At 37.6% G+C, this 25,990-nt stretch overlaps 5 protein-coding genes across 8 annotated transcripts; 1 reads left to right on the top strand and 4 right to left on the bottom strand.

The window, feature by feature from the left end:
- Positions 1–3,089: 3,089 nt before the first annotated feature.
- LOC111806752 (perakine reductase) lies at positions 3,090–5,763 on the top strand. The gene is made up of 7 exons (XM_023692191.2): positions 3,090–3,235; positions 3,336–3,506; positions 3,593–3,796; positions 3,917–4,089; positions 4,305–4,401; positions 4,489–4,642; positions 5,457–5,763. Exons 1-7 carry the CDS (start codon positions 3,170–3,172, stop codon positions 5,633–5,635), a joined length of 1,044 nt encoding a protein of 347 aa, XP_023547959.2. The 5' UTR covers positions 3,090–3,169; the 3' UTR covers positions 5,636–5,763.
- Positions 5,764–6,371: 608 nt separating this feature from the next.
- ARD4 (RmlC-like cupins superfamily protein) lies at positions 6,372–7,576 on the bottom strand. Its single transcript, XM_023692194.2, has 5 exons — positions 7,448–7,576; positions 7,258–7,345; positions 7,086–7,180; positions 6,755–6,994; positions 6,372–6,655 (listed from the first exon to the last, which is right to left on the bottom strand). Exons 1-5 carry the CDS (start codon positions 7,535–7,537, stop codon positions 6,527–6,529), a joined length of 642 nt encoding a protein of 213 aa, XP_023547962.2. The 5' UTR covers positions 7,538–7,576; the 3' UTR covers positions 6,372–6,526.
- A 1,017-nt stretch (positions 7,577–8,593) lies between these two features.
- LOC111806753 (protein TIFY 4B) lies at positions 8,594–13,051 on the bottom strand. Of its 4 annotated transcripts, none has more exons than XM_087129471.1 (9): positions 12,741–13,051; positions 12,398–12,522; positions 12,109–12,263; positions 11,202–11,292; positions 10,931–11,096; positions 10,020–10,085; positions 9,699–9,762; positions 9,484–9,578; positions 8,594–9,082 (listed from the first exon to the last, which is right to left on the bottom strand). In XM_087129471.1, exons 1-9 carry the CDS (start codon positions 12,856–12,858, stop codon positions 9,066–9,068), a joined length of 897 nt encoding a protein of 298 aa, XP_086985597.1. In that variant the 5' UTR covers positions 12,859–13,051; the 3' UTR covers positions 8,594–9,065. The 4 variants fall into 4 exon arrangements, with proteins under 4 accessions (XP_086985597.1, XP_023547961.2, XP_086985596.1 ...); XM_023692193.2 differs by having other exon boundaries at positions 9,484–9,584; XM_087129470.1 differs by having other exon boundaries at positions 9,373–9,578; positions 12,741–13,050.
- A 7,481-nt stretch (positions 13,052–20,532) lies between these two features.
- LOC111807313 (uncharacterized) lies at positions 20,533–23,215 on the bottom strand. The gene is made up of 4 exons (XM_023692981.2): positions 23,044–23,215; positions 22,804–22,921; positions 22,565–22,717; positions 20,533–21,040 (listed from the first exon to the last, which is right to left on the bottom strand). Exons 1-4 carry the CDS (start codon positions 23,049–23,051, stop codon positions 20,846–20,848), a joined length of 474 nt encoding a protein of 157 aa, XP_023548749.1. The 5' UTR covers positions 23,052–23,215; the 3' UTR covers positions 20,533–20,845.
- Positions 23,216–23,944: 729 nt separating this feature from the next.
- Positions 23,945–25,369, bottom strand: CLH2 (chlorophyllase 2). Its single transcript, XM_023692884.2, has 2 exons — positions 24,930–25,369; positions 23,945–24,719 (listed from the first exon to the last, which is right to left on the bottom strand). Exons 1-2 carry the CDS (start codon positions 25,230–25,232, stop codon positions 24,042–24,044), a joined length of 981 nt encoding a protein of 326 aa, XP_023548652.2. The 5' UTR covers positions 25,233–25,369; the 3' UTR covers positions 23,945–24,041.
- Positions 25,370–25,990: the final 621 nt, after the last annotated feature.

A 25,990-nucleotide genomic window follows, 5' to 3' on the forward strand; every position in this document is an offset into this window, starting at 1 on the left:
TCAGTACTAAAGTCGATGGTTCAGTCTCCTACCTTGTATAAACGAGGTGCTCAGTGCTAAGGTCGATGATTCAATCTCCTACCCTATATAAAAGAGGTGCTCAGTGCCAAAGTCAATGGTTTAGTCTCCTACCCTGTATAAACGAGGTGCTCAGTGCTAAGGTCAATGGTTCAGTCTCCTACCATGTATAAACGAGGTGATCAGTACTAAAGTCGATGGTTCAGTCTCCTACCCTGTATAAACGAGGTGTCAGTGCTAAGGTCGATGGTTCAGTCTCCTACCCTGTATAAACGAGGTGATCAGTGCTAAGGTCAATGGTTCAGTCTCCTACCCTGTATTTTAAAAGAGGTGCTCATGCTAAGGTCGATGGTTCAGTCTCCTACCCTGTATAAACGAGGTGCTCAGTGCTAAGGTCGATGGTTCAGTCTCCTACCCTGTATTTTAAAAGAGGTGCTCAGTGCTAAGGTCGATGGTTCAGTCTCCTACCCTGTATAAACGAGGTACTCAGTGTTGAGGTCGATGGTTCGGTCTCCTACCCTGAAAAAGAGGTGCTCAGTGTTAAAGTCAATGGTTCGGTCTCCTACCCTGCAAAAGAGGTATTCAGTGCTAAGGTTGATAGTTCGGTCTCTTACCCTACAAAAGAGGTGCTCAGTGTTAAAAGTCGATAATTCGGTCTCCTACCCTGCAGAAGAGGTATTCAGTGCTAAGGTCGATGGTTCGATCTCTACTCGGTAAAAGAGGGTAAAAGAGGGGGGTTTAGGGGGTAAAAGTATAGTTTTTATAAACCCAAGAAAGTTTTGAGGGGGGGAAATATGTGGTGATGAATGTAGGCATGAAGTTTTAGGTGAAATAAAGTATGTTTTGTTGATTAGATTCCATGTTTCTGAATGGGGAATTTGAGTGGAGATTGTGAATATAAGCATCTTTTGTTGTTTAAGGAAGGAAAAGGGTATTCTTTACAGCTTTGCTATTTTGCCACATACTTGCCATCGCCTTCTGACTACTGCCAGCTGCATTAACACAACTTATTGGGGACTCTGATATAGACAATGGGAAAACGACTTAGGGTTTATCGATTAAAATAAGGGTTTAAATTGTAGTTGGAGCAATCATTTTATTCAATCTTCATTACCATTTTCAATCTTTTAGGCTTTCTTGCTCATAATATAATTCTCTTCATATTGATTCATATTGAGTTATGCTCATATTGAGATTCCGTAACTCTTTTCGAGTTGAATTTACTCATACGTGACATCTTACCCTAATTAATTTGGCAGATGGTTGTTGCTACCTCTCTAGCATAGGGTTATGTAACAACTTAAACTCACTACTACCCGATATTGTTCTTTTTAAATTTTCCTTTCTGGGTTTTCACTTAAGGTTTTAAAAACGCGTTTACTAGGGAGAGGTTGAATGCTCTGTTTCCCTCTCTTATCGATGTGGGATTTCACAATCCACCCCCTTTGAAGGTCCAACGTCCTCGTTGGCACACCGCCTGGTAGGAGAGAGGAACGAAGCATTCCTTATAAAGGTGTGGAAACCTCTCCCTAGTAGATGTGTTTTAAAAACTTTGAGGGAAAGCCCGGAAGGAAAAACCCAAAGAGAATAATATCTGCTAACAGTGAATTTGGCTATTACAAGTACGAGTATGTGAGTTGGAACCTAACCCAGTAGGAGGGGTAGCAACCCGTTAACTACGGAGATATAGTCATTGACAACAGAATTTCAAAAATCACGAACTCAATTATAGCTTATGATCTCTATTTTTCTCCACGGAAGAAATTCAAACCTCTAACCTTCCATTGGGTTGAAATCGAAACAAGAAGGTTAGAAGGCATAAACCCAGGGTCCACTACAAGTGTTACATATTCACATAAAGGTTTCTTTTTGGGTCTCTTACATATATAAATGCTGATAGTAAGTGATGATAGCTTCAATGCATACTGATTCAAGTAAGGCTTCCAATATCCAAACCTTCAACAGGAAACCCGTAAGGATCTTTCCCACAAAGAGTAAACAATTTGCTGGGACCAAAAATTCCACAGGTGGTCCTATATCTACCACCCCATCTTATAGCATGTTCTTATTATATACACATATATATATATATACACATGAGAAGGGTATCTGCCATTACTGCTGTTTGGAGCAAGAAGGGTAATTAGGAAGGGCTTCTAGTCTTTTTGTGTAGAAGGGTGTTGAGGAGAAAGAGAAAAAGACTGAATTTTTAAGTTAAAAAATGTTTTTTTTTCCATAAGAACCCTAAAGGGGTTGTTTTACTATTTAAAACTTTTGGGTCCATTTAGAACCATGAATAAGCTGTTGGAGTCCAAGTGGGGGTTTCCAGTGGTCCATATAATTCCTTCTGCGCCATTGCCCTCTCTAAGTTCTTCTCTCTCTCTCTCTCTCTCTCTCTCTCTTCTCTCTCTCTCTCTCTCTCTCTCTCTCTCTCTCTCTTCTCTCTCTTCTCTTCTCTCTCTCTTCTCTTCTCTCTCTCTCTCTATATATATATATATATGAATAAGTAGATGTTCGAGTGAATAAGAAGTATATGAATGAAACAAGACCATATTTGAGTCAAAGATTTGTATTTGGTCTCGAACTTTCAAGATTACAAATTTAGTCTCAAAATTTTCAATTTCTTAAAATTTATGGATGTACTAGACATAAAATTTTAAAAATATGTTCGACACAAAGTCGAAAGTTTGAAAGCATGTTCATCACTTTTGAAATGTAGAGACAAAATAGACACAAATCTCAAAGTTGTTATAATTTCGAGACACTTATTTTACTGCAGATTCAAATTCTTGACCCTTCTAAACACTTGATCACGTTCTCCTAACTATGTACAATTTCAAACTATTGACTTGACTATCAGTAACATCGACATTTCCCACCAATTGGCTTTAGGCACATACATTAATTGATGATCTTGGATCATAGTGGTTTTGGTAAAAAAATTATGACCATAAAGTGAAAGAATAGACTTTGAAACTCCTACAGATGAGGTGGGTGTAATGTCTCTATCAGTTTTGGCCAAACTATTTACTTTCATGGCATATTTCTTGTCATAAACAACAAACTCACCATGAATTGCTAAACTCCCCTTGTTCTTTGTCCACAAGGAATTGCAGTATCTGTCACGTATAAGCTCCCTGGTCACTTCAAAATGGAAGAAAAGCACCAAAACCTGATCCAAATCCCCAGAGTGAAACTGGGTAGCCAAGGATTAGAGGTAAGATTATGATCACTATCAAGAAATGGGAACAACTTCAAAAAAAAGAAGGAAAAAAAAAACATGGTATGATAGTGAAAAACTTAACTTTAATTTGCAGGTTTCAAGGTTGGGTTTCGGATGTGCAGGACTTTCAGGCTATCTCAGCGCTCCCCTCTCTCATGAAGAAGGATGCAACATAATCAAACAAGCTTTCATCAAAGGAATAACTTTTTTTGATTCTTCCGATCTGTATGGTGCTGATCATGACAATGAAATCATGATTGGAAAGGTGGTGTATTTTGAATAATTAACAACAAAAACTTTGACAAGTTATAGAGTTTGATTTGATTGACTGAAAGTTGTTTAAATTTGCAGGCTTTGAAACAGCTCCCGCGAGAGAAGATTCAGTTAGCTACAAAGTTTGGGATTATACCATTAGGAGGATTTGAAATTGCAGTTAAAGGGACACCTGAATATGTAAGGAACTGCTGTGAAGCGAGTCTCAAGCGCCTTCAAGTTGATTATATCGACCTCTACTATCAGCATCGTGTCGACATATCTGTGCCAATAGAAGAAACTGTAAGTCGTCTTTAGGAGCAGAGTAAACACGACTTCATAGTCACAAAACTTGATGTTTCATTCTTCCATTGATGACTATTTCGAGTTTACTTTTTGAATCTTTGGTGAGTTGATGTGAAGATGGGAGAGCTAAAGAAGCTGGTGGAAGAGGGGAAGATAAAGTACATCGGGTTGTCTGAAGCAAGTGGAAACACAATCAGGAGAGCCCATGCTGTTCATCCGATCACTGTCGTTCAAATGGAGTATTCGTTGTGGAGTCGTGACATCGAAGATGACATAATTCCACTTTGTAGGTAAGAGAGGATCTAGAAAGAAACCAGATAATAACACATCGCTTAAATTATAAGTTCCATCTCTAGTCTTTAAACATTCAGCCTAATATCAAGTCATTTTAAGGCAGAGAGTCTAAACAGTTTGTAGACGCCTAAAGTGTTCAAAACAAAGCCTCTAACAATTCAATAATATCTTGAAAGACTCGGAAGTGTATGAAGAATTGGGGTTTTTGTAGGGAGCTTGGAATTGGGATAGTGGCTTACAGTCCTCTGGGTCGAGGGTTCTTTGGGGGCAAAGCAATTGCAGAGAGCTTGCCAAGTGAAAGCTCATTGGTAGGTTTGTAAAAGAAGAGTTCTGTGCAAGTTCTTCCATGGAGTCTCTATTGTATTATATAACAAACTGATGAATGCGTTTGACAGGCTTATCATCCAAGGTTCAGCAAGGAGAGTTTAGAACAGAATGAAGCTATTTACAGAAGGCTTACTAACCTTGCTGTGAAGCACGGTTATACCACAGTTCAGTTGGCTTTAGCTTGGCTGCTCCATCAGGGTATTGATATTATTCCCATCCCAGGTGTGTTTTTGTGCCCTTCCTCTTGATCCTGTCCAAAATAAAGTTGTCTTTATTATATATATAGATATGTTACCTTGGTAAGCAAGAAAAGAACTTATAGGTGAAGAAACATTTAATTTGATGAAAGAAAAATTGATACAGTGATCGTGGTGGCAGCCAAAATACTATATATAGAAACTATAAAGAAAGGCCAATACATATCGATTGTTATGATCCTTCAGCTACCAACAATACTCTCAACTTCCTACCTCTAGCAGATATATAAAGTGATACATTTATATGGGTATATTTGGTGTAACAGCCCAAGCCCACCGCTAACAGATATTGTCTTCTTTAGACTTTCCCTTTCGAGCTTCCCCTCAAGGTTTTTAAAACGCGTCTGCTAGGGAGAGGTTTCCATATTCTTATAAAGAATGCTTCGTTCCCCTCTCCAACCGACGTGGAATCTCACAATCCACTCCCTTCAGGGCTCAGCATCGCTAGCACTTGTTCCCCTCTCCAAACCGATATGGGATCTCATATTTGGTTTCCAATATCCAAATAGTGGAGATAGCATCCAACAAATAGGAGAAAGACTAAAATTAACATGATCCATTTGAGTGAGTTTTCAAGGTCCAATAGTAAGAAAGTCAAACTGATGCAATGTGAGAATTTTCTTCTCCTCCATAGTCTATACATTAAGGTTCATGAGTCAAACTGGCCTCCAAATAGGTGAGAATTTTGAATTTACTCCAACCCATAATGGTCTCTGGTATTTTGCTTCTGTAAATGAAGCATTCCAACTCTTTTCTTTCTTTTCTCCACTCTGCAACAGGGACAACCAAACTTGGGAACCTTGACAGCAACATTGAGTCATTGGGTGTGAAGCTAACAGAGAAAGATTTCAAAGAAATTGGTGATGCCGTGCCGGTTGATGAAGTTAGAGGCCAGCGAGAATACGATGTTCTCACCAAATATATGTGGAAGTTTGCAGATACCCCATTAAGGAGTTGAAACCCTATGTTAAGGGTACTTCTCACCATTTTGAAACAATTCAAGTCCTTGGTGGACTCGCCATGCTTTTGTTAGACATTATTGCATTGTAACCACTGCAGACATAAATAAACACTTCAGTTAAGGAACCACAGTTGTACTCACTTCAACTGTATTAACATGGCCGAAGATGTTCTCGGCTAACCATACTAACATACAATTTCAAGAAACAAACTTCGCATGTTTACAGTAATGATTATAACAAAAATTAACTAAAGAAATATTTAAGTTGATTCATTGTACCGTATCTAGCAGGTTGGATTGGGGTAGTTGAAATTGGGACAAAAATTACAACTCACAGAATAGACTTACAAAGCATAGAAATAAGGTCCTACGTCTTATTGCTGCTAGTAATTTTCATTCAACCACAGCCACAGAATACTTCCATGCTCATGCAAGATTCCTTGGAATTAAGCCAAAAAAAAAATAATAATAATAACTCAGCCAAGAGAATTAACAAAGAAATTGTTGGAAAGGAGGTCCGTTAAGGGCCAGCTCAAGAGGAAAACGAAAAGGGATCATCATTGAGTTTAAACCAAACAAATCATATGAAATGAACAATTCTGAACACAAATATGGGGGTTCTGTTGAACATAAAAGAAAATGTGATCTAAGCAAACAAAAAGAAAATAAAATCGAAAGGGGGAAATTTTTTCCAAGTGGTTGAAATTGTAATTTATTTGAGAAGATCGATTCATAACTATAAAGCTCAGACATTTATTAAATCAAGTTTCAACAGCAGTTGCCAAGTTCATACAGTAGTTAATCTAAGACATGCCCAGAAATACACAACCTGAGCTTAACCATATGGCTTTGTATTAAATGCCATAGTACAGAAGAATACTTAAGTCCTTAATGAGCCTCGAGTGCCACTCCAGCTTTCTCAGTGAAGGTCTTGAGGTACTCTTTCCTTGCTGGATGCTGCTCTTGTGGTCGGTTAAACGGTGTCCAAATTGGCTCTCCTTGGAACAGCCTCATTAACTGCGAATAATCCAATCATATCCATAATACAATGAATATTGTAATGTATTGATAACACCTTAAAATGACAATCTTCGAAGTTGTAATACTTAATTCTACCTTTGTATAATTATTGGTGTCCAGAGTAAAACGATGGTAGATACCGGCCGGCAAGATGATAAGATCGCCAGGCTTAATCCAGATTCGAATCCAACGGTCGTTCTTGTCCCGGACGTCGAAGTAACCACTTCCATCCAAGCAGTAGCGAATTTCCTCATCGGCGTGAATGTGCTCTGTGAAGAAATCCTTCAACTTCGCTTCATAATTGGCAAGTTTCTCTGGACATATATCAAGTAAATCCTACCACATCTCAAGCAAAACAAAACTCATCAAAAAAGTGACCAAAAGATAGAAATGGAAAACGCCGATGGATTAGTGAATATGCACAAACCACGTAATTGTATCCCCTATCATCTCTGATTTTCTTCAATTCCTCGTCGTATTCATATACCTTAGGGTTCAATTTCCAGTGCAACACTCCTAATTCTGCAGATAATTCATTCAATTCAATTCAAATGCAAAAAGTCTCTTCAGAAGTTCTGGTAAAGAGGACGGGAGTGCACCTGCCAATTGGTCCATGGAGACGAACTCTTTAGGGTTGCGGTGATGAGAAAGCCTCTGGTCTTCATTGCTATCATCCATAAACCAAGCCTGCACAAACACAGATTGTCCGCACAAAGACTAGTTTCATCCATCAATCTTTTGAGTCAATGTTTATATCCAATAAGGAACAGTTCGATGCAGCGGACTAACCTCGATCGCCATTCTTGAACCCGCTCTCTGAACTTGCTCACTGAGTTGACCCGTCGAAAGTATGCTCCGATGAACCACCGAGCTCCACATTTATAGGGAGCAAGGGACGGGAACTCTTGTCAGTTGAAAAAAAAAAAAAAAATCAACTTAATTCGTTTAATTAATGTCAATGGTGCTGCCACGTGTACGGTTGGAGATTCTTTTCAACTTGTGGCGGGTAGGTGACGTGGAGTTTTAAAAGTTTTACAACCAAGAACAAACCTTGCGGATTTGTATTTTATGCCAAAAATTTGATTTTTTTTTTTTTAAAAGAAATGTAAAATATATATTTTAACTATATATTCAAAATCCAATTCTTTATGATTTGATAGTACAAAATTTTATGTATCATCAAGTATAGTTCAATGATTAAGCTATATGTCTCGACTTTATAATTAGTTTAGTAAGGGTTAAAAGTATGTCAATTGTCGCACTCGCCCTCAAAGGGGCAATTACTTTAAATCAATTACATTAAATGCTTTATTTTTAGATTAACATGCACCTTGGCTTGATACTTTATTTGATAGGTTACAAAATTTGTAACGGTGAGTTCTTTATTTGATAGGTTACAAAATTTGTAACAACTCAAACTCACCGTTTATAGATATTTGTCCGCTTTGACCCATTACATATCATCACCATCAGCTTCACGATTTTAAAACACGTCTACTAGGAGAGGTTAGGTGCCCAATGTTCTCGCTAGCACACTGCCCGATGTTTGGCTCTCATACCATTTGTAAGAGCTTAAGCCCACCGCTAGTAGATATTGTTTTCTCTAGACATCAGCATCTTAAAGACCTTGAGAGGAAGCCCGAAAGGGAAAACTCAAAGAGGACAATATCTACTAACGGTGAGCTTGAGCCATTACAATATCCACTAGCGGTAGACTTGAGCTGTTACAAGATTGTAATGATCAAACGATGTCGCAGCTCCTCCCTTTCATTACGTCTCCAATATCTTATTTTATATAGAGAGCAAGAGGCTTAAAACTGTTAAATCTAGAGCCATAAGTTGATGTCCTACCAATGTAAGATACAAAATTAGACTCCAACGTGAATGAACGGTATCGAACACGACGACGACGATGGAGAGTTAGAGGGTTGTGAATGATTGAAAAGAAGCATTGGTTGTGTGCTACAAATTTGAATCTGGTATACACAGAAAGAGAGAGGGTCTTGGTCTTGGGTCTTGGGGCATAAAAGATGGCATACATTTTTTATACATAATGCACGAGAAAGCTGGACATCTCCAACAGTGCATCATCATCTCAACTCAATAAGCCTTGAACAGAAGAAACATGAACAAGTTCCTAATCATCCTAGCATCGGTCGTAACACCGTGTCCGAGTTACAAAATTGATCAGCTAGAGCGAGATACTCATACCGTTTGGATATAGACACCTCTCCCACGCAAGATCTCCAAAATATGACTGGTTCATGAAGGCCTACACAACACTCCTTAACTCAGCCAAATCGTGCAACGGATAACCATTTCTCGACTTTGCTCCTCTTCATTCTTTCAAGTTCTTGTCAATCACAAGGATGATCCTTCGAGTAGCATGCCATCAACGACGTCGAACTCAGCACTCCTGGATATCTGCAGAAAAGTGGCTCCCAGCTTTATACCATAAGACAATCTTTTTATTATCTCTATGTTCTTTTAACAGTGTTGATAACCAGATTCTATCATTCATCAGCTAAGTGAGACGCCTAAAACTGATATCAAGTTCAAATTCAAATCTCTTAGAAAATGCTGGCAAATTTATAGACAGCTAAGTTGAGAGAGTGATTTGATGGAACAATGAGAGCAATCAATCGATTAATACCAGTTTTAATGAGTAATCAAAATGCAAGTTGACTGCTAATATAAAAGCTCTATAGCTCTACCTTTGACATTAAGGTCGACAGGAAAACATGCAAGTTTTGGCTGATTGTCAGCTGTTCCAACGAAAGCTTTAGCTACTCCAGTAGGGGATAAAGAGCTTGTCGCAAACTGACCTAAATTCTTATTGGATATGTGCGTCCTCATTTGATGGTTCATATAACCTTCCAGGCTAGAAGAAGACAATTCTGGATTTTTCTTGTTCTTTAACCTTCCCCTTGTAGAAAAATAACCACAAAGATCGGAGGGAAATGAACGAATGAGATACGAGACGACAAAGGTTATCATCATCATGGACTTATAACTGAAGAACGAACTTAGTCGAAGGTACCTGTCTTTTCTCTTTTCAAGATATCTCTGTAATGAAACTTTCCGACTCGCCTGACCCTCGACATCTAATATGAAATTCCACAGTTTTTATGAAAAAATATTGATTAGATCAGCTGTTTCTATGGAAAGTTGTGAGTTATTTACATGGGCAAGGGGGGAAAAGAAACGTCATGGAGACTAAAGGTTATAGTTGAACATTTATACAAATTATCACAACAAATTTTTGGAGAAAGTACAGAATTCTTTACAACAAATATGAGAAATGCAGAGTTTATATTTTCACAATGCAAAAAACAAAATTGCAAGCAAACAGAACGATTACCAGAATCTCGAGTACTGGTTCCTTTTACATGCTGCTGCTGCTGCTGAGGGTGCTCGACCATCTTCTCTGTCAAGTCAGAATACAATCTGTCACTTCAATAGCTACCACCATTACCTTTTTATTAGTTCAACAATTGTGGAGTTGGAGGATCGAGTCATCAACCTTTGAGATGGTTATTAGTATATTTATTCATTAAGCTATGCTCAAATTGGCAATAACGAACACTATGACTAAACTTCATTTTTTATTGTGAGTACATGTAGCAGCCTAAGCCCACCGCTAGCAAATATTGTCCGCTTTGGCTCGTTACGTATCGCCGTTAGCCTCACAATTTTAAAACGCGTCTATTAGAGAGAGGTTTCCACACCCTTATAAGAAATGTTTCGTTCCCCTCTCCAACCGAGGTGGGATCTCACAAACCCCCCTTGAGGGCCCAACGTCCTCGCTGGCACACCGTTCGGTATCTGGCTCTGATACCATTTGTACCAACCCAAGCCCACCACTAGCTTCCTCTCAAGGTTTTAAAACCCTCTTTAGGCTTTCCCTTCTGGGCTTCCTCTCAAGGTTTTAAAACGTGTCTGATAGGAAGAGGTTTCCACACCCTTATAGCGAATAATTTGTTCCCGTCTCCAACCGATGTGAGATCTCACAGTACAAAATTGAAAGCCTTCTAAACTCTAAGAGGCAGTTCTCAGTAAAAAAATGTGAAGCTTAATGGAGAAAGTGAAAACAGTCGCAATCAAGACCCATCTATTACCCACAAAATGTAGATTTCAGACCCGTGGTTGCCAAATTTACCCACCAGAAATATGGTCCAAGAAAAAGTTGCCAAGTGGAGTTGAGGCTATGGATAAGTTTTCAGAGCACGAAAAGTGATTTTGCAACAAAAGTGATATAACCCACAGACTAACCTGTATGCACATTTCGATACATGGTAGCACTAGGAGGAAAAAAGTCATCTTTGTCACTGCAAGTCTGCAAAGGTCGTGGTGGAGACTGACATGCAGCAGTTCCACCCAAGGGATGATTCTGAGGGACATGAATTGGACTAGCTGCAAGATGCATGATTGCCCATGCCTGCAAATCCATAGATAATTATAACATGTTGAACAGGAGGGGCCGAAATAGACATGTCCATGAAAAGTATTCTTCAGGAATCCAAAAAAGAGATAGCGTTTAAACCTTATCCGGTGGAACTCCATCATACACATTCACTTTGCCACAATAGAAAATTGTCATTTGGCCATCCACTCCATTTGTTTCGTATTGATTTCTGCCAACCATTAAAACATTTGTTCCCATCTCGTCTCAGTTAGTACAAATTATTGTCATTTTCGATGATACACGGTCACAAACAAGATTTAACAAGTACGCCATCGAGCTTCAGCTCAAGTACCATTAAAGCATAGATACATCAAGTGATGCCAATGGGTCAACCATGCAGGACTGTGATTGTAACAACCCAAGCCCACCTCTAGCAGATATTGTCCTCTTTGAGTTTTTACTTTTAGGCTTCCCCTCAAAGTTTTTAAAAAGCATCTGTTAGGGAGAGGTTTCCATACCCTATAATTCTTCGTTCCCCTCTCCAACCAATGTGAGATCTCACAATGACTTAAGAAAGGAAAGGAGGCAAGAAATGGCCACAACCTTATGCACATGTTTGCATTTCAAAAATATATGACCAAACCTATAGCTTCACAAGATAACAAACTTCACATGATAGTTCAAGATACTTGTTTCCAGCAAGACTCTAAATTTGACCAGCACATAATAGAATAAAGATAACAGATTGCTTCCACATGGCTTCACTGTTTTTTGCTTCTGCAAACATTTTAAACTCCAAAATTTTGTTTAGGGTGCAGGGTAGTGTACTGATCAATGCCAAAACAAGGATATATAGTTCATTCAAGACTTTTGAAACCACATATACTCAGTAACTCTTCTATTTTAGAGTTTAAGAACAGCAAATCTGCACAAGCTTCCAAGACAGAAGATGAAACACAGCGTGACATACATCAATTTCCAGGCATAGGAATTGCTACACATATATGATCCACAAATCCACATCACAGGGAAGAAGTAGCAGAACCTGGGACTGGTGACATTGTTGTCTGGCTCAGCTGGTGGATCCTCAGGAGTAGATTTTGCAGTCTCCACATTGCTATACGCAGATTCATCAACTGACATTGTAAACTGAGCATCATCACTCGGTTCTTTGGGTGAATCGCCTTGATTTGAATTCACCTACACATACATCATTCAATAACAGCACTGATGATTATGACAAAGATTCATGAATATACTCAGAAAGAAACGGGAAAAAAGATATTGATCAAAGAAAACCCTCCAATAAGCAAAATTGTCAAACCAAAACTCACCTGAGGCAAAACGACGACCTTCCTGAGAGCACTGGCGCCGGAATCATCACAGGGTTCAAGCAGTGCTTTGAGAGAAATAACCTGCTGGATCGCCTGAGATTTGTTCCATGACGGCCGCCGCATTCCTGACCCAGCACGTGTAAGCAGACAAGCAACAAATTAAAAATAAATTAAATTAAAATCGCAATCATTCCTCCGAACCCGCTACGGCGGGAGGGGGGAGAAAAGAAAAGAAAAGGAAAGAGAAATGGAAGCTTCCGTGATTTGGGGGCGCCGGAAAAAATGGTGGGAAGAAAGAGAGAAAAATGGAAATTACAAGACCGAAGAAGAGAGAGGGAAAAACCTTTTTCTTTTAGGTATTTGCGACAATCCTCTCGAGTGAGCTGCGAAATGTCATCCTCCGTCAATTGGTTGAGGGGTTTGTCGAGTATAGACGGGAACGTCGCCGCGCCCGCACTCATTGCCGCGGAATCCCAGAGAACCGACACACCGGTTGGCGCTCCGCCCTAAAACCTGCAATCAAGACCGAAAATAGACGGAAATCAGGGCGGCGACGATCATCGGAGAACGGCCGGCGGAAATTTGGAGGCGGAATCAGGGGAATTGAAGAAGGGGGTGGTTGTGAACTTGATTAAAGGGCGTCTCGGCAATACGGTAGAGAGAAATGGTTTTTCTTTTTCTTTTTTTTTTATTTAATTAATTAACTGCGCTTCTCCCTAGACTGCCACGTAAGTGTCCTCCGTGCATCATTAATCTCAATTAATTATATTGTTAATGTGATTATACACCTCCCTTAATTTTAATCTTATATTTAATGAGATGGTCAATAAAAAAGTCAAAGTCAAAAGTTGGATTTTAACCTAAAAAGAATGGCTAATTTAATAAAAATATCTTTTTTACTTTTATCTTAAATATACTTTTTAAACTTTTAAAAACTAATATTTTTTTAAAAATATTTTGTTTCAAAAACTCTAGTTAAAAAATATTTTTCAATTTTTAAAAATTTCAAAAACACTCTCAAATTTTTTATAAAAAAATTAAAAATATACTTACGCGAAGATATTAATGAAATGTTAAAATCTATTACTATATTTTTAATTAATTAAATTGAGGTGTTTATGATATAGAATTTTTAAGTAAGTTTTATAGTGTAGAAAGATTATTGAAAATGGATTAAACTATAATTAATAAATACATAGGCAAAATTTTGCCCGTAAAAATGTAATATTTTAAATTTATTGACCAAATAAAAAATAAACTTAAAATATGAGGGTAAAAATATAATATTTTAAAAGTTACCAAATAAAAATAAATATATAAAAGAAAACCAAAATTTAGAAAATAAACAAAAAAAAAATAGTTATTTTATTTTATTTTTAAAATTTTGCATTTACAACTCAAAAATAGAATAGACAAAAGCGTAATATTTAAAAATATAAAATCAAAAACTAAATAATTATTAAAATGGCCTACTCTTTTTCGGTTCTAAAACCTGACTTAATTTTTTAAATTTTAATCAATTCAAAACAAAACAATAATTTTAAAAAATAATAATAATAATTAATAATTAATAATTAATAAAGAAATAAAAAAAGGGCAGACCAATGACAAGGCCCATTATATTTCCCTCCCTTTCTAATTTAACATTAATAAATAAACTATTATTCCTCGTATCCGTATTTAAAATTTTAAATTTAAAAATACAGATTTTTATTAATAAAATATAATATTCTATGTTCTTTGTTAGATTAAAATAGTTATAATATAATATATAATAAATTATATGACATTGTAAATAATAATTATACAAAAAAAAAATCTAACATATAATATATTGGTAAATTAATTAATAATACTTTATATTCAACTTACCATTTACCATTAAAATCTAATAATTTTTTAATATTAATTTTAAAAAAAAAATATTTTCCAACGTGGCAAGTGGGACCCACACAAATTTAAATAGGATCATAGTACCATGTAAATTATTGCTTAAATTACCCGTTTAATATATGAAGTTTTAATTTTATGTAATTTAATCTAAATTAATTAAGTATAATAATCATAATGTAGCCACCGTCTTTAGTAATTGTTGAAGATAGCTTCGTTAATAGTAATTTCGTACGAGAATTAAAACAATCGATTTCCAAAAAAATGAATACATATTATTTACTGCTGTATGTATGTGTTAGTATTTTAACGGTTAAAAATTCAACCAGTAATTTTAATTTATCTGTTTGGTGTATTTAATGATATGGAGTCGTTAGCCTTATAAACGGAGCGTTTCAAATTATTTCAAGAAAGAATGGATGAGTCGTTCGAGAATGGTGGGGCGAACGAGGACAGTAGGGTCATTTGCATTCAGAGGTTTGTCTCCTCCTCCCTCTCCTCTCCCCTATTCCTGAACAGTATTCTGCAAAATCCTTTTTTCATTATCCCAAACTGCCCTCCCAAGTTTCCAAATTTACCATTCTACCACTGCCCTTATTCCTTCTTATTTCACTCAAAGGCCCCTCTTTCAATCTTTCTTTCACATCATACCCCCATATTTGCCTTATTTACATTTGACCCCCTACCCGATTCCTTCACAACCATTTCTTGCCATCGAAACATTTTTTTAATTATCTCACAAACTTGTTCCTTAAATTGGGATGACTACTCGCTTGACCCACTAACTCCTTATCATGAATTACAGAAGTATACACTACTTAGGACTACTCCACTGTCGAATCTTCTCTAAGTCTCTGAGACTCGCAACATAAGTACAGCAAAACACAACTTTCTCAATGATGGTAGGTTATCCCTCGATGGACACAATTTCGTCCACTCTTTAGACTTGACCCGAGACACTCTAGACAAACTCAAGGAACGTTTTTTTTTTTTTTTTTTTTTTTTTTGTGAGGAATATTGTTTTAAGGGAAGGAAAACGTGGTTGACAAACAACTTCGAGAAGGCGACTGATGCACGTGGGAGAAGTCGTTCCTATCCGAAGCTGTGGTGGCTCGATTCGGCTTGATTGGGAAGAAATTTACATAAAGAAAAAATTCATTTTTATTTTAAAATTTGGTTATATATATATATTAAAAATAGAAATAAAGTTAAATTTTTAATAGAAATAAATTAATTAAAAAAAATACTCCCCTTGCTTTTATTTCTTGAAACCTTTGACCCAAAAAAGAAGAGAGAATTTTACATATGGATTGAGAAATGACAGCTCTCTGTTTCTGGCCGGCGATGGCCGTAGTCCTCCACCACCACCACCGCCGCCGTCCTCCTCGCCCAACCCTTCTTCTTCTCGCCGCGCTTCTCCTCCTCGCCTCCGCCATTGCCGCCCGCCCCACCCCCATCGGTAAGTCCCTAAACTCAATTCCTCTAATTAACCCATTTCTGGGTTTTACAAAAACAGAGGAAACAGAGTTTCCAGCTGTGACACGGCGGAGACTCCGCGGGCTAGGGTCGTCCCCACCGATTTGTAGATCCAAGTGCGGCAGTTGCTCGCCGTGCACGGCGGTGCACGTCCCAATTCAGCCGGGACTGAGTTTGCCGTCGGAGTATTACCCAGAAGCTTGGCGGTGCAAATGCGGCAACTCCCTTTATTTGCCATGAAATTTTTAGCGAAGCTCTGTAACAAAAACACCGTACTTTCTTCTTCTTCTTCCTCCTCCTTCCATTATTTTTGCCACTCGAAGTCACTTCAATGGAGATTTTAATATTTTTATTTATTTTTTTATTTATTTATTTACAATGTCTGGTAAGTATCATCGGAACTCCAAATCCGCCATTGATTTTTGTTTCACTGCATTGGGAAAGAAAGTTAAGATCTTTACAAATACAATATTTTTTTTTATTGCTCATTATTTTATATTTTCCCCTTTGATTTTATATGTTGGACAATAAAAGTCCCACGTCCCTAATTTAGAGAATGATCATGAGTTTATAAACAAAGAATACTCCCTTTACTGGTGTGGCCCTTGACTGGTGTGGGGAGTTTTGGAAAAGCTCAAAGCAAAGCCATGAGAGCTTATTCTCAAAGGGGATAATATCATACCATTATGAAGAGTCGTGTTCGTCTAATCTCAATTTTCCGAGCAATTCACAAAATTTACGTTGGTGCATTAATAATATATTTTCATAAAAAAGTGAGAGTATTTTTGTTAGTTATTAATAGGAAAATACTATAACAAAGGGTCATTGCATGTGAAGGGGTGGGAATATTATTAGGGTTAGCACATTCCTATAATTAGGGTAGTGAGGGTTTAATGCACAAGAGGAGTGAAAGAGGGAAAGGAAGTTGATGAAGGGGTTGGTGAGCGTTTGGGGAGAGCGGGAACGTGAGATCTTATATTGGTTGAAGAGGGGAGTGAAACATTCCGTATAAGAGTGTGGAAACCTCTCTCTAGTAGACGGGTTCAAAAATCGCGAGGCTAACGATTATATCTAATGGGCCAAAGCGGATAATATCTACTAGCTGTGGACTTGTGCGGTTACAAGTGGTATTAGAGTCAGACCTAGGTAGTGTGCTAACGATGATGTTGGGCCTCCAAGGGGAGTGGATTGTTAGATCTCATATTGGTTGGAAAGGAGAACGAACATTCCTTATAAAAGTGTGAAAATTTCTCCTTAGGAGATGTGTTTTAAAACTATGAGGTTGACAGCAATACGTAATAGGTCAAAGCGATTATTAGAGCGGGAGTAATAGATTCAAACTTCTAACTTTTTTATCAAGGGCATATGTCTTAACCCGAGAAAATTGTTTTATTACATTAGCATGGATACTGCTCCAATATATTATAGATCACGTCAATATCATTTAAGAATGATGTTGGGTTTTGTAAATCCATGTCGTGATTTCCTGTGTCAAAAAATGGTATTTCTAAGTTAGGAGAATATTTCAGTCCAAAACGCTACGGACAAAGATGGACGATTTTGTTTAAGATTCTCTGATAGAGGTTTTCCCACTATAGTTTTTGAAACTGTTCACATTGAAATCACTATTTACAATACCTTTCATACTTAAAAAAAAATTAATTAGAAATTATTCGAGTAAATAATTTCCAAACAAGTTAATCTCGTAATTGAACTATCAGTAGAGAAAAGAAAGAACGAACTAAAGTGAACGTGTACGCAAAAGGAAATTGATATCGACACCAACTCTTTCGAACTTTATCCATACAAAATCGAGCCAATAATAAAATAAAATAAAGGCTAATTTATCATTAATGGAAAGGGAGATAAATTTATTGGATGAAGGAAAAGTCATATTTAACCCTAAAAAAAACGAAAAGAAAAAAGAAAAAAAAGAAAAAAAGAAAAATGTGTGAGCAGTGAAATAGAAATTATTACATATAGTAAGATGCTAAAAGGGGAAACTGTGCATAAATAAAAAGAAAGTGATCATTATTCCAGAAATACCCTTCTTGAAATATTTAAATTACTTGAATTTTTAAAAATTAACGATCCAATTTTACGGCCCTCGTGCATGTGCCAGTTGTGGCCGCACTCACGTGGGGCCATTCTCACTGCTGTCACCCACGTGGGGCCATGCATTTTACGAACCATTTTTTCGCCAAAAATTAAAAAAATACAAAAAGGAAAAGGCGTAATCAATTATATTAAATTAGAAAGGATTTTTATAGAATAGTTCCAAAATTAAGAAACCCAATTCATGTATATTAATTTTACCCTCTTATTGTTGTAATTAAATTAAGGTTTAATAACATAAAAATAACACTTTAGTCTTAAACTTTCACATTTACCCATTTTTGTATAACAATTTAATCAACCTAATTTCAAATATGTAATAAATTAATTCGATTAAATTTTTAAACAATATAAACAATTAAATCCTTAATAATTTCTTTTTATTAAATCTCGATACTCTTCTCCAAAACAACTAAATTATAAACTTTTAAAAATTTCAATAATATTTTAAAAACTTTGAAGAGTTCAAAATAGTTACTATTTTTTTTTAGCACATGGAAATAATTAATATTATAATTAAAAAATATCGTTGAACATTCAAAACGGTTTTAAAAATACCCTCTAAATTTTAAAACAAATGTTTCGAAAATACCCTTTAACTTCGAAAAAATATTTAAAAAAATACCTATAAGCTTTCAAGTTTTTCATTAACACCCTAAACTTTTTTTAAAAATTCAAATATACATATATATTAAAAAAAATTTAAAAACACCTTTACCATTAATACCTCGTATTAATATACGAATGAACTAAAAGAGAAAAAAAAAAGTTTAAAAATAATCTAAGAGGTGGGCATCAGAAAAGACAATTTTCACAAAATAGTATGGATGCTACTTTAAAAAAAGAGATAATATTCATATACTGGACCTCCACATTGTTATAGTTGCAGGTCCACCTCGACATTTTTTGAAGTGATGGGTCCGCCATGGTCAATGATGAAAAGGTAAGGGATTGATTAGGGAAAGGGGGCAAAAAGTATGCAAGGGTCGAGGAGGGGGATAGTGGGGGAATGCTTGTTTAATAACAGTAAACAAGCTGAGTTTTGGGTTGGTTTAGAGTCCTTAGCCTTGAGATTAAAGAAACAAAGGCCGGATTGGGAAAGGGAGGAAGAAAAAGGAAGAACAAGACATTCAAAGAGAGGACCCACTTGTTGTTTTAGGGATAAAAAAGAGGGAATTTGAGTGTGAAATGAACTGAATTTGAATACAAAAAGAAAAGAGACAGGTTGACAAGGAAGATGTGAAAGGTGTGGGGCCATTTGCCCCATTCCCCTCACCATCTCCCCCTTTGGTTTTGGTTCTCAAAGTTGAGAGAAAAAAGGGTTTATTTTGGTGAAGTGATGGTTGATTTGATGGAGAGGTTTGGAAGTGGGTGTTGCAGGCTTTTGATGGTGCAGTCAAGACCAAAGACCATGACTCTCCATCCCTATGTCTACGAATTCTCCACCCTTTCCTTCTTGTACCCTCTCTCTTCCCCCACATTGCCAAGGACAATTTTCAGACACTTTCATGGGGTACAATTTTCACACACTTTCATGGGGGTGGTGTGATTTCTGAAAGGAAGTTCTTCAACCAGAGATACTTCTCTTGCATTTAATAAATCTTGAGTTTGATGACTTAATAATCTGACGTCGGTTGGAGAGGAGGAACGAAACATTGTTTATAAGGATGTAGAAATCTCTTCATAGTAGACGCGTTTTAAAACCTCAAGGAGAAGCCCATAAAGGAAAACCTCAAAGAGGAGGACAATATCTGCTAACAGAGGACTTGAGCTAGCCAGACACCAAGCGATGTACCAGCGAGAACGCTAGGCCCCCAAGGAGGTGGATTGTGAGATCCCACATCGGTTGGAGAAGGAAAACGAAACATTCCTTATAAGGGTATAGAAACCTCTCCATGGTAGACGCATTCTAAAACCTTGAGGGAAAGTCCATAATGAAAATTCCAAAGAGGACAATATATGCCTAGCGGTGGACTTGGGCTAGCCAGACATTGAGCGGTGTGCCAGCGAAAACGCTGGGCCCCCAAGGGAGTGGATTGTGAGATCCCCACCTCGACTGGAGAGGAACAAAGCATTCCTCGTAAGGGTGTGAAAATCTCTTTCTAATAGACACGTTTTAAAATCTTAAGAGGAAGTCTAGAAGGGAAAGCCTAGACAATATCTGCTAACGATGAATTAACGCTATTAAAAGAACTCTCAAAGGACATAATTGTAAACCTATTAACCAAATCATCATGTCCAAGCAAGTGAAGTCATTGATGTCTAATAATTATCTAATCAAACAATGCTAAAAAAGGACACCACGGCCAGATACTACTACAAAATGTTATGCTGCCTTTCCTTTGTTACTACTAATATGAAACAAAAGTCAAGACTATAGTAAAATCTCAAAAGCAGCTCAAGGAAGAGGCCTAGAATTGTAAATTAACCAAAAATTGCAAATCATTATAGGGAGAAAAGTAAAGTAAAGTAAAGAAAAGAGAATATGAAGTATAGGGCGCCTGACCTGATGCATGAGATAAGTGACGCTAAAATTATGAGAGCATGTATTGTTGCTGTCAGGAATTCAGTGTCGAGAGCATGTGATGTCTCTGCTTTTGCTTTGAGGAGATGGGAGTGACCTCGGGAAACGAAAATCTCGGCTTCTTCTTCCATCTCTAAAATATTAGGAGTATATTTATTAACAAACAGAAGAATAGTCATAAAAAGAAGCCCAGATGTCATTGTTTAGCACTCAAAAGCTTTCTATTTCACATTCTATTACGGGAATTGTCCTTCTCAGTGTCATCTTTCACCTGAAACCCGTGTCTGTACATTAGAATAGTTGAGTTACGGCTTGAAGATGCATTACAGAGTAATGTCTTTTACAAGCCAACATTTGAGAGCCCCTTTGAACTCGGGAAATCAAGCACAAGAAGCTCATTTAATCCTATTTCTGCCAACATCCGCTAAACTTTTGAACTGGGTTCAAGTCGTTTCCATGGGTTCTTGGCCGGCGTCAACAATTTCTTCCTGCTCTGCCATGGTTTCGGCCTCTTTACCTTCCATCGGGGCTGCTTCGGATGTTGGTTCAGTTTGAGGTGTAGGGAACACCTGTTCCACCATCTCTGTAAGCTCTTGAATTCCATCATCTCCCATGCGAACATCACTGTCCTCTATAATCTAGAAACAAAAGGAACAGAGCCCCATTAATCTACATAATTTAACCACTCATCCAAATTAAAGTTTTCATTTTCCACAAAGAATCCCAAGTTCCCAACAGAGAAAGAGGTCCATGGTAAAAGCACCCATAAGAATTTGTTTGGGAGCTATTTTGAAAAACAATTTTACCTCCCAAGAATGGCCCAGTATTAGTTGACATGAGTTGTGGAATATTTGGAGGTATCTTATAAAGTCTTTTAAGTTCAAGGCTCAAGTAGAAAACTTAACACTAAAAAAACAAAAATGTTTAGTAGGATGAATCATAACTCATTAGTACTATACACGAAGTGGGTACACAAATACGGTAAGCTTCCACATCGGTTAAGAAGGAGAACAAAACATTTTTTTTACAAGGATGTAGAAATTTTTCCCTAGCATATGCGTTTAAAAACTTTAAGGGAAAGTCCAGAAAGGAAAGCCCAAAGAGAAAATATCTGCTAACGGTAGACTTGAACGGTAACATAAGGTATCAACAACTATACACGAGGGTCCATCGATTTGGTAGGAAAAACAACTTCACTATACCATTTGTGAAGGAACAAGTAGAAACTTAGTCCAGAAATCCTAATGCTGTTTTAGGAATCCTTCCCAAGTCAGTCTTTACAGAACTACAGATTCACTGATGAAGATGACAATAGTTGAATTTTAACTACAATTGCTGACACCTACTCCACCAAGTTCGTGAGAATCAGACAACTGTGTTCCATAGCCAGGGAATCTAAAGCTTTTGTAATGTCGACAGAAAAGTGAAAAACTACGAAGACTACGTAATTCTCTTCCAACACACAAAAAAAAAAAAAAAAAAAAAAAAAAAAAACTGCAATTCGATGGCCTCATATTAAAATAGCTAAAATATTATGGATCTTTTCTGTCCACCAAACTTTCTATGGCATTCACAGTTCCTTGACCTCCTAACACAAAAACTATTCAAAAATATTTAAGGCACCACTCAAAAGCCTCCCCTTGCTCGAACTTTCCCTGAGGTCTATATAGCCCTCGAACAGCCTCTTCTTAATTGAAATTCGACTCTTTTCTCTAGAGCCCTTGAACAAAGTACATCCTCTGTTCGCCATTTAGTCACTTTTGACTACACTTTCGAGGCTACTAACTTCTTTGTTCGACACTTAAAGATTCTATGGACATGACTAAGTTAAGAGCATGGCTCTGATACTATGTTAAGAATCAGAAACCTCTCTAATAGTATGATATAGTCCACTTTGAACATAAGCTCTCATGTCTTTTGGTTTCCCCAAAAGGCCTCATATCAATGGAGATGTATTCCATACTTATAAACTCATGATTAACCCTTCAATTAATCGATGTGGGACTCCCTCCTGACAATCCTCGAAAAGTCACTTTATTCACATATGGGGAAATGGAAGATGAATTTAGAACAGAGACTACATACAAAAAACATAAAATTCATCTAAAAATTGATCACAAAAATTTTAAGGAAGAATTACAGTCATGAAAGGGGGAAATTACCGGGAATATCTCAACCGGGGTAATCGGTCGCAAATTGAGGATATTGAGAAGTTCAGCTTTCGCGAGATCGTACTTTTTAGACTTGTCAACAAACTCAATGATAGCTTCTCTCGTTTGATTACAAGCATGAGTTTGATTCAAATAATCATAAACCTACAAATAAAAGGAAACGGATCCAATTAAAACCTGCAACAACAACTCGTAGGCCAGCACAAAAAGAAGGGAAGAAACTATATAACCTTGTACTCAGACGGTGCAACTTTCGCAAGAACCCTGGTTGGATCCTTCGCTGCCCCCTTCGATCTCAAAAAGTCGAGCACCTCGAAATTTGTAAGAGCGCCTGCATTGGCCTCTAGTCTGCAAACAATTCTTCCAACTAAATTGTTAGCAACTGTAAATTTACATCTCTGTTAAAAAGAAATCGCAGAATCAAATAGTTCGAAAAAAAATTGCAGGAAGAATGAGGAATAATTACTTACATTTTCATGGAGAAGAAGCTTAAAGATTTGGCCGGAATCAAAAACCTCTCGACGACGGCGACAAAAACCCTTCGTCGATCCCAATTGGTCAATTACAGAACTCACATGATTGCTTACCTGGGCGTCGGAAATAACTATTGGGCTTTTACATGAACTTCCGGCCCATTTGGATGTTTAAATTCCTATGCTCTACATCGCTTGTACTAAAATAAATAATATTATCATTTTCTTTTGTTTCTACACAAATTTTAAATTTTTTAGCCTAATATTTTTTAAAAAATGACATATATAGATTAAATTGGCCTATTAAAACAACATATACTCATTATATATTTTAAATATAATTTAGTATTTTTAAATTTAATATTCTCTTCTTTAAAATTTTCTTTTTTCAAGTGTTTCGTTCCCTCTCCACCCCATTTCAGGGGTCAGCGTTTTGGTTGACACTCATTCCCCTCTCCAATCGAGATGGGATCTCACAATTCACCTCTTTTAGGGCCCAACATCCTTGCTAGCACTCGTCTCCCTCTCTGGATCTCACAATCCACGCCCCTTCGGGGTACATTATTCTCATTGGCACACCACCAAGCGTCCACCCCCTTCAGGGCTCAGCGTTCTCGCTGACACTCGTTTCCCTCCCCAATCAATGTGGAATCTCACAATTCACCCCCTTCGAGGCACAACATCCTCACTGGCACACCATCTAATGTCCAGCGTCCTCATTGGGACACACAGTATTGGCTCTGATACCATTTATAACAACTCAAACCCATCACTGGCACACCATTCAATGTCCAACGTCCTCATTGGCACACCCAGTATTGGCTCTGATCCCATTTATAACAACTCAAACCCACCGCTAGCAAAAAATACATAATTAATATATATATATATATATATATATATATATATATATATATAGATTGGCTACAAAACACTATATTTAATTATTATCTATGTATATATTTATTTATATCAAACAGGGGGTGAGGTATTTTTCAGAGAAGAGATTCGACGGTCTGAAGATGAACAGGCAAGCAGAGATCCCCATCTTCAATGGCTCTCAAATCTCCGTCTTCCCCATTCAAATAAGCCTTCAAAAACGCAACCACCGCCCCACCAACAAACCTCCTCATGGGCTCTCTAGATTCCCCATTTTTACACAAGCAGTAGCTCGCCTTCCCTCTAAGCCCTCCAGTTTCATCGTCCAGCAAATCCAAATGCCCATAATCCTTCGCCACAAAATAGTGCGCCGGATTCCGACATTCCTCGAAAAACTCTTCGTGGTTGATACCCTTCGGAGCGCAGGGTGGAAACAGGGGATTCCTCTTCAATTCCCCCAGACCCGACCCGATTACCAGAACCGGAACCCCTAAATCGAAGGATTGTGGGATGTATTTGAGGACTGGAGGGTGGGTTTGCTTTCCGGAGCCCGTTCCGTCCACTGGATCGAGCCCGATTAAGGCTGATAATTTTGGGGATTTCTGCTCGGCTAGAGCTAGGGCTAAGGCGAAGGAGGTTTTTCCGCCGCGGCTGTGGCCGGAGAGAGCTATTTTGTTTAGGTTTGGGTTCACGTGCGGGGGGAGATGCTGCCGGAGACCCTCCGGCAGCCAGTTTATTACGGCGGCTGTTGCTTTGATTTCTTCGCTTGTATCTGGTCCAGCCACTGAGTATAGCTGTGAACAGAGCAAGTTTAAGATGAATTTTAATTTCATAATAAAAAATGTAAATTATTCATTTTTTAAAATTAAAATATTTTAAATATATAACTAACTTAACAAATAGACTCTTGAGAATAATTTATAGTTATTAGAAAAGTAAAATTTAAAATTTAATTTAAGAAAATAATTTAAAAAGAAAAATGGAAGAAGGGGGAAAGTGAGAACCTGAGGGGCGATGACGATGAAGCCATGAGAGGCGATCTGATGGATGAGCTGAGAGTAGAAAGTGTTGTAAAGGAGATAGCCATGGATTAGCAGCAGCACCGGGAACTCTCCGGCGTCGGAAGGCCGGCCGATTAGTAGTGGCTTCGGCGGAGGAGCCGGAAGATGTCGGCCGGATGAACAACATCCAGCCGATTCGACCTTTTCAAGCACGGCGTTGAACTTTCCGATCTCGAACACAATTGACGAAGTTGCAGAGGCGGCGGTGGCCGACGGCGGAGGAAAAGAAGCGGTAGCCATAGCCATGGCGACGGCAAGTGAGATTTGGAGCTTCGATTTCAATTTTAAAGCCCTTTTTGTGTTCGTTTTGTGTTAGTGACGGTTTGACGCGTAAGGCGATAAGCTCTTTTTATGTGGGTGTAATTCGGCCTTTTGTATCCATTTTCAATGCCATTTTAGATTTCCATAAATGCCCTTGTCCTCTTTTCTCTTCATGTAGAAGAAAAGGGGTAAAATTGACCCAACAAATCTGTATTTATTATTTATTTTAAAATATATTGCTTACCAACAATTACATGTATTTATTTTATTTTTATTTAATATCATCATTTTTTTTAATATATAATTTATCCTAATTCTAACTCATTTTTAAAAACTATATATTGAAATTCTCACGTTTGTTGGGAGGAGAACAAATCATTATTTATAGAGGTGTGAAAACCTTACCCTAGCGTTTTAAAGCTTGAGAGAAAGTCCGAAAGAGAAAACCCAAAGAAGATAATATCTGGTGGATCTAGGTTGTTACAAATGGTATCAGAGCCAGACACCTGACGATGTGTCAGCCTTCTCGCTCTTCTCCGAAGGGGGGTAGACATGAGGCGGTGTGTTAGTAAGGACGTTGGGCTCCGAAGGGGGTGGATTTGATGGTGGTCCCACATCGATCGGAAAAAAGAAAGAGTGACAGCAAGGACGCTAGGCCCATTATAAGGGTGTGGAAACCTTCCCCTACCAGACGTTTTTTAAAGCCTTGAGGGGAAGCCCAAAAGGGAAAGCCCAAAAGACGT

The sequence above is a fragment of the Cucurbita pepo genome, chromosome 12, assembly GCF_057944985.1.
Source record: "Cucurbita pepo subsp. pepo isolate OVF chromosome 12, ASM5794498v1, whole genome shotgun sequence".
Classification (NCBI taxonomy): domain Eukaryota; kingdom Viridiplantae; phylum Streptophyta; class Magnoliopsida; order Cucurbitales; family Cucurbitaceae; genus Cucurbita; species Cucurbita pepo.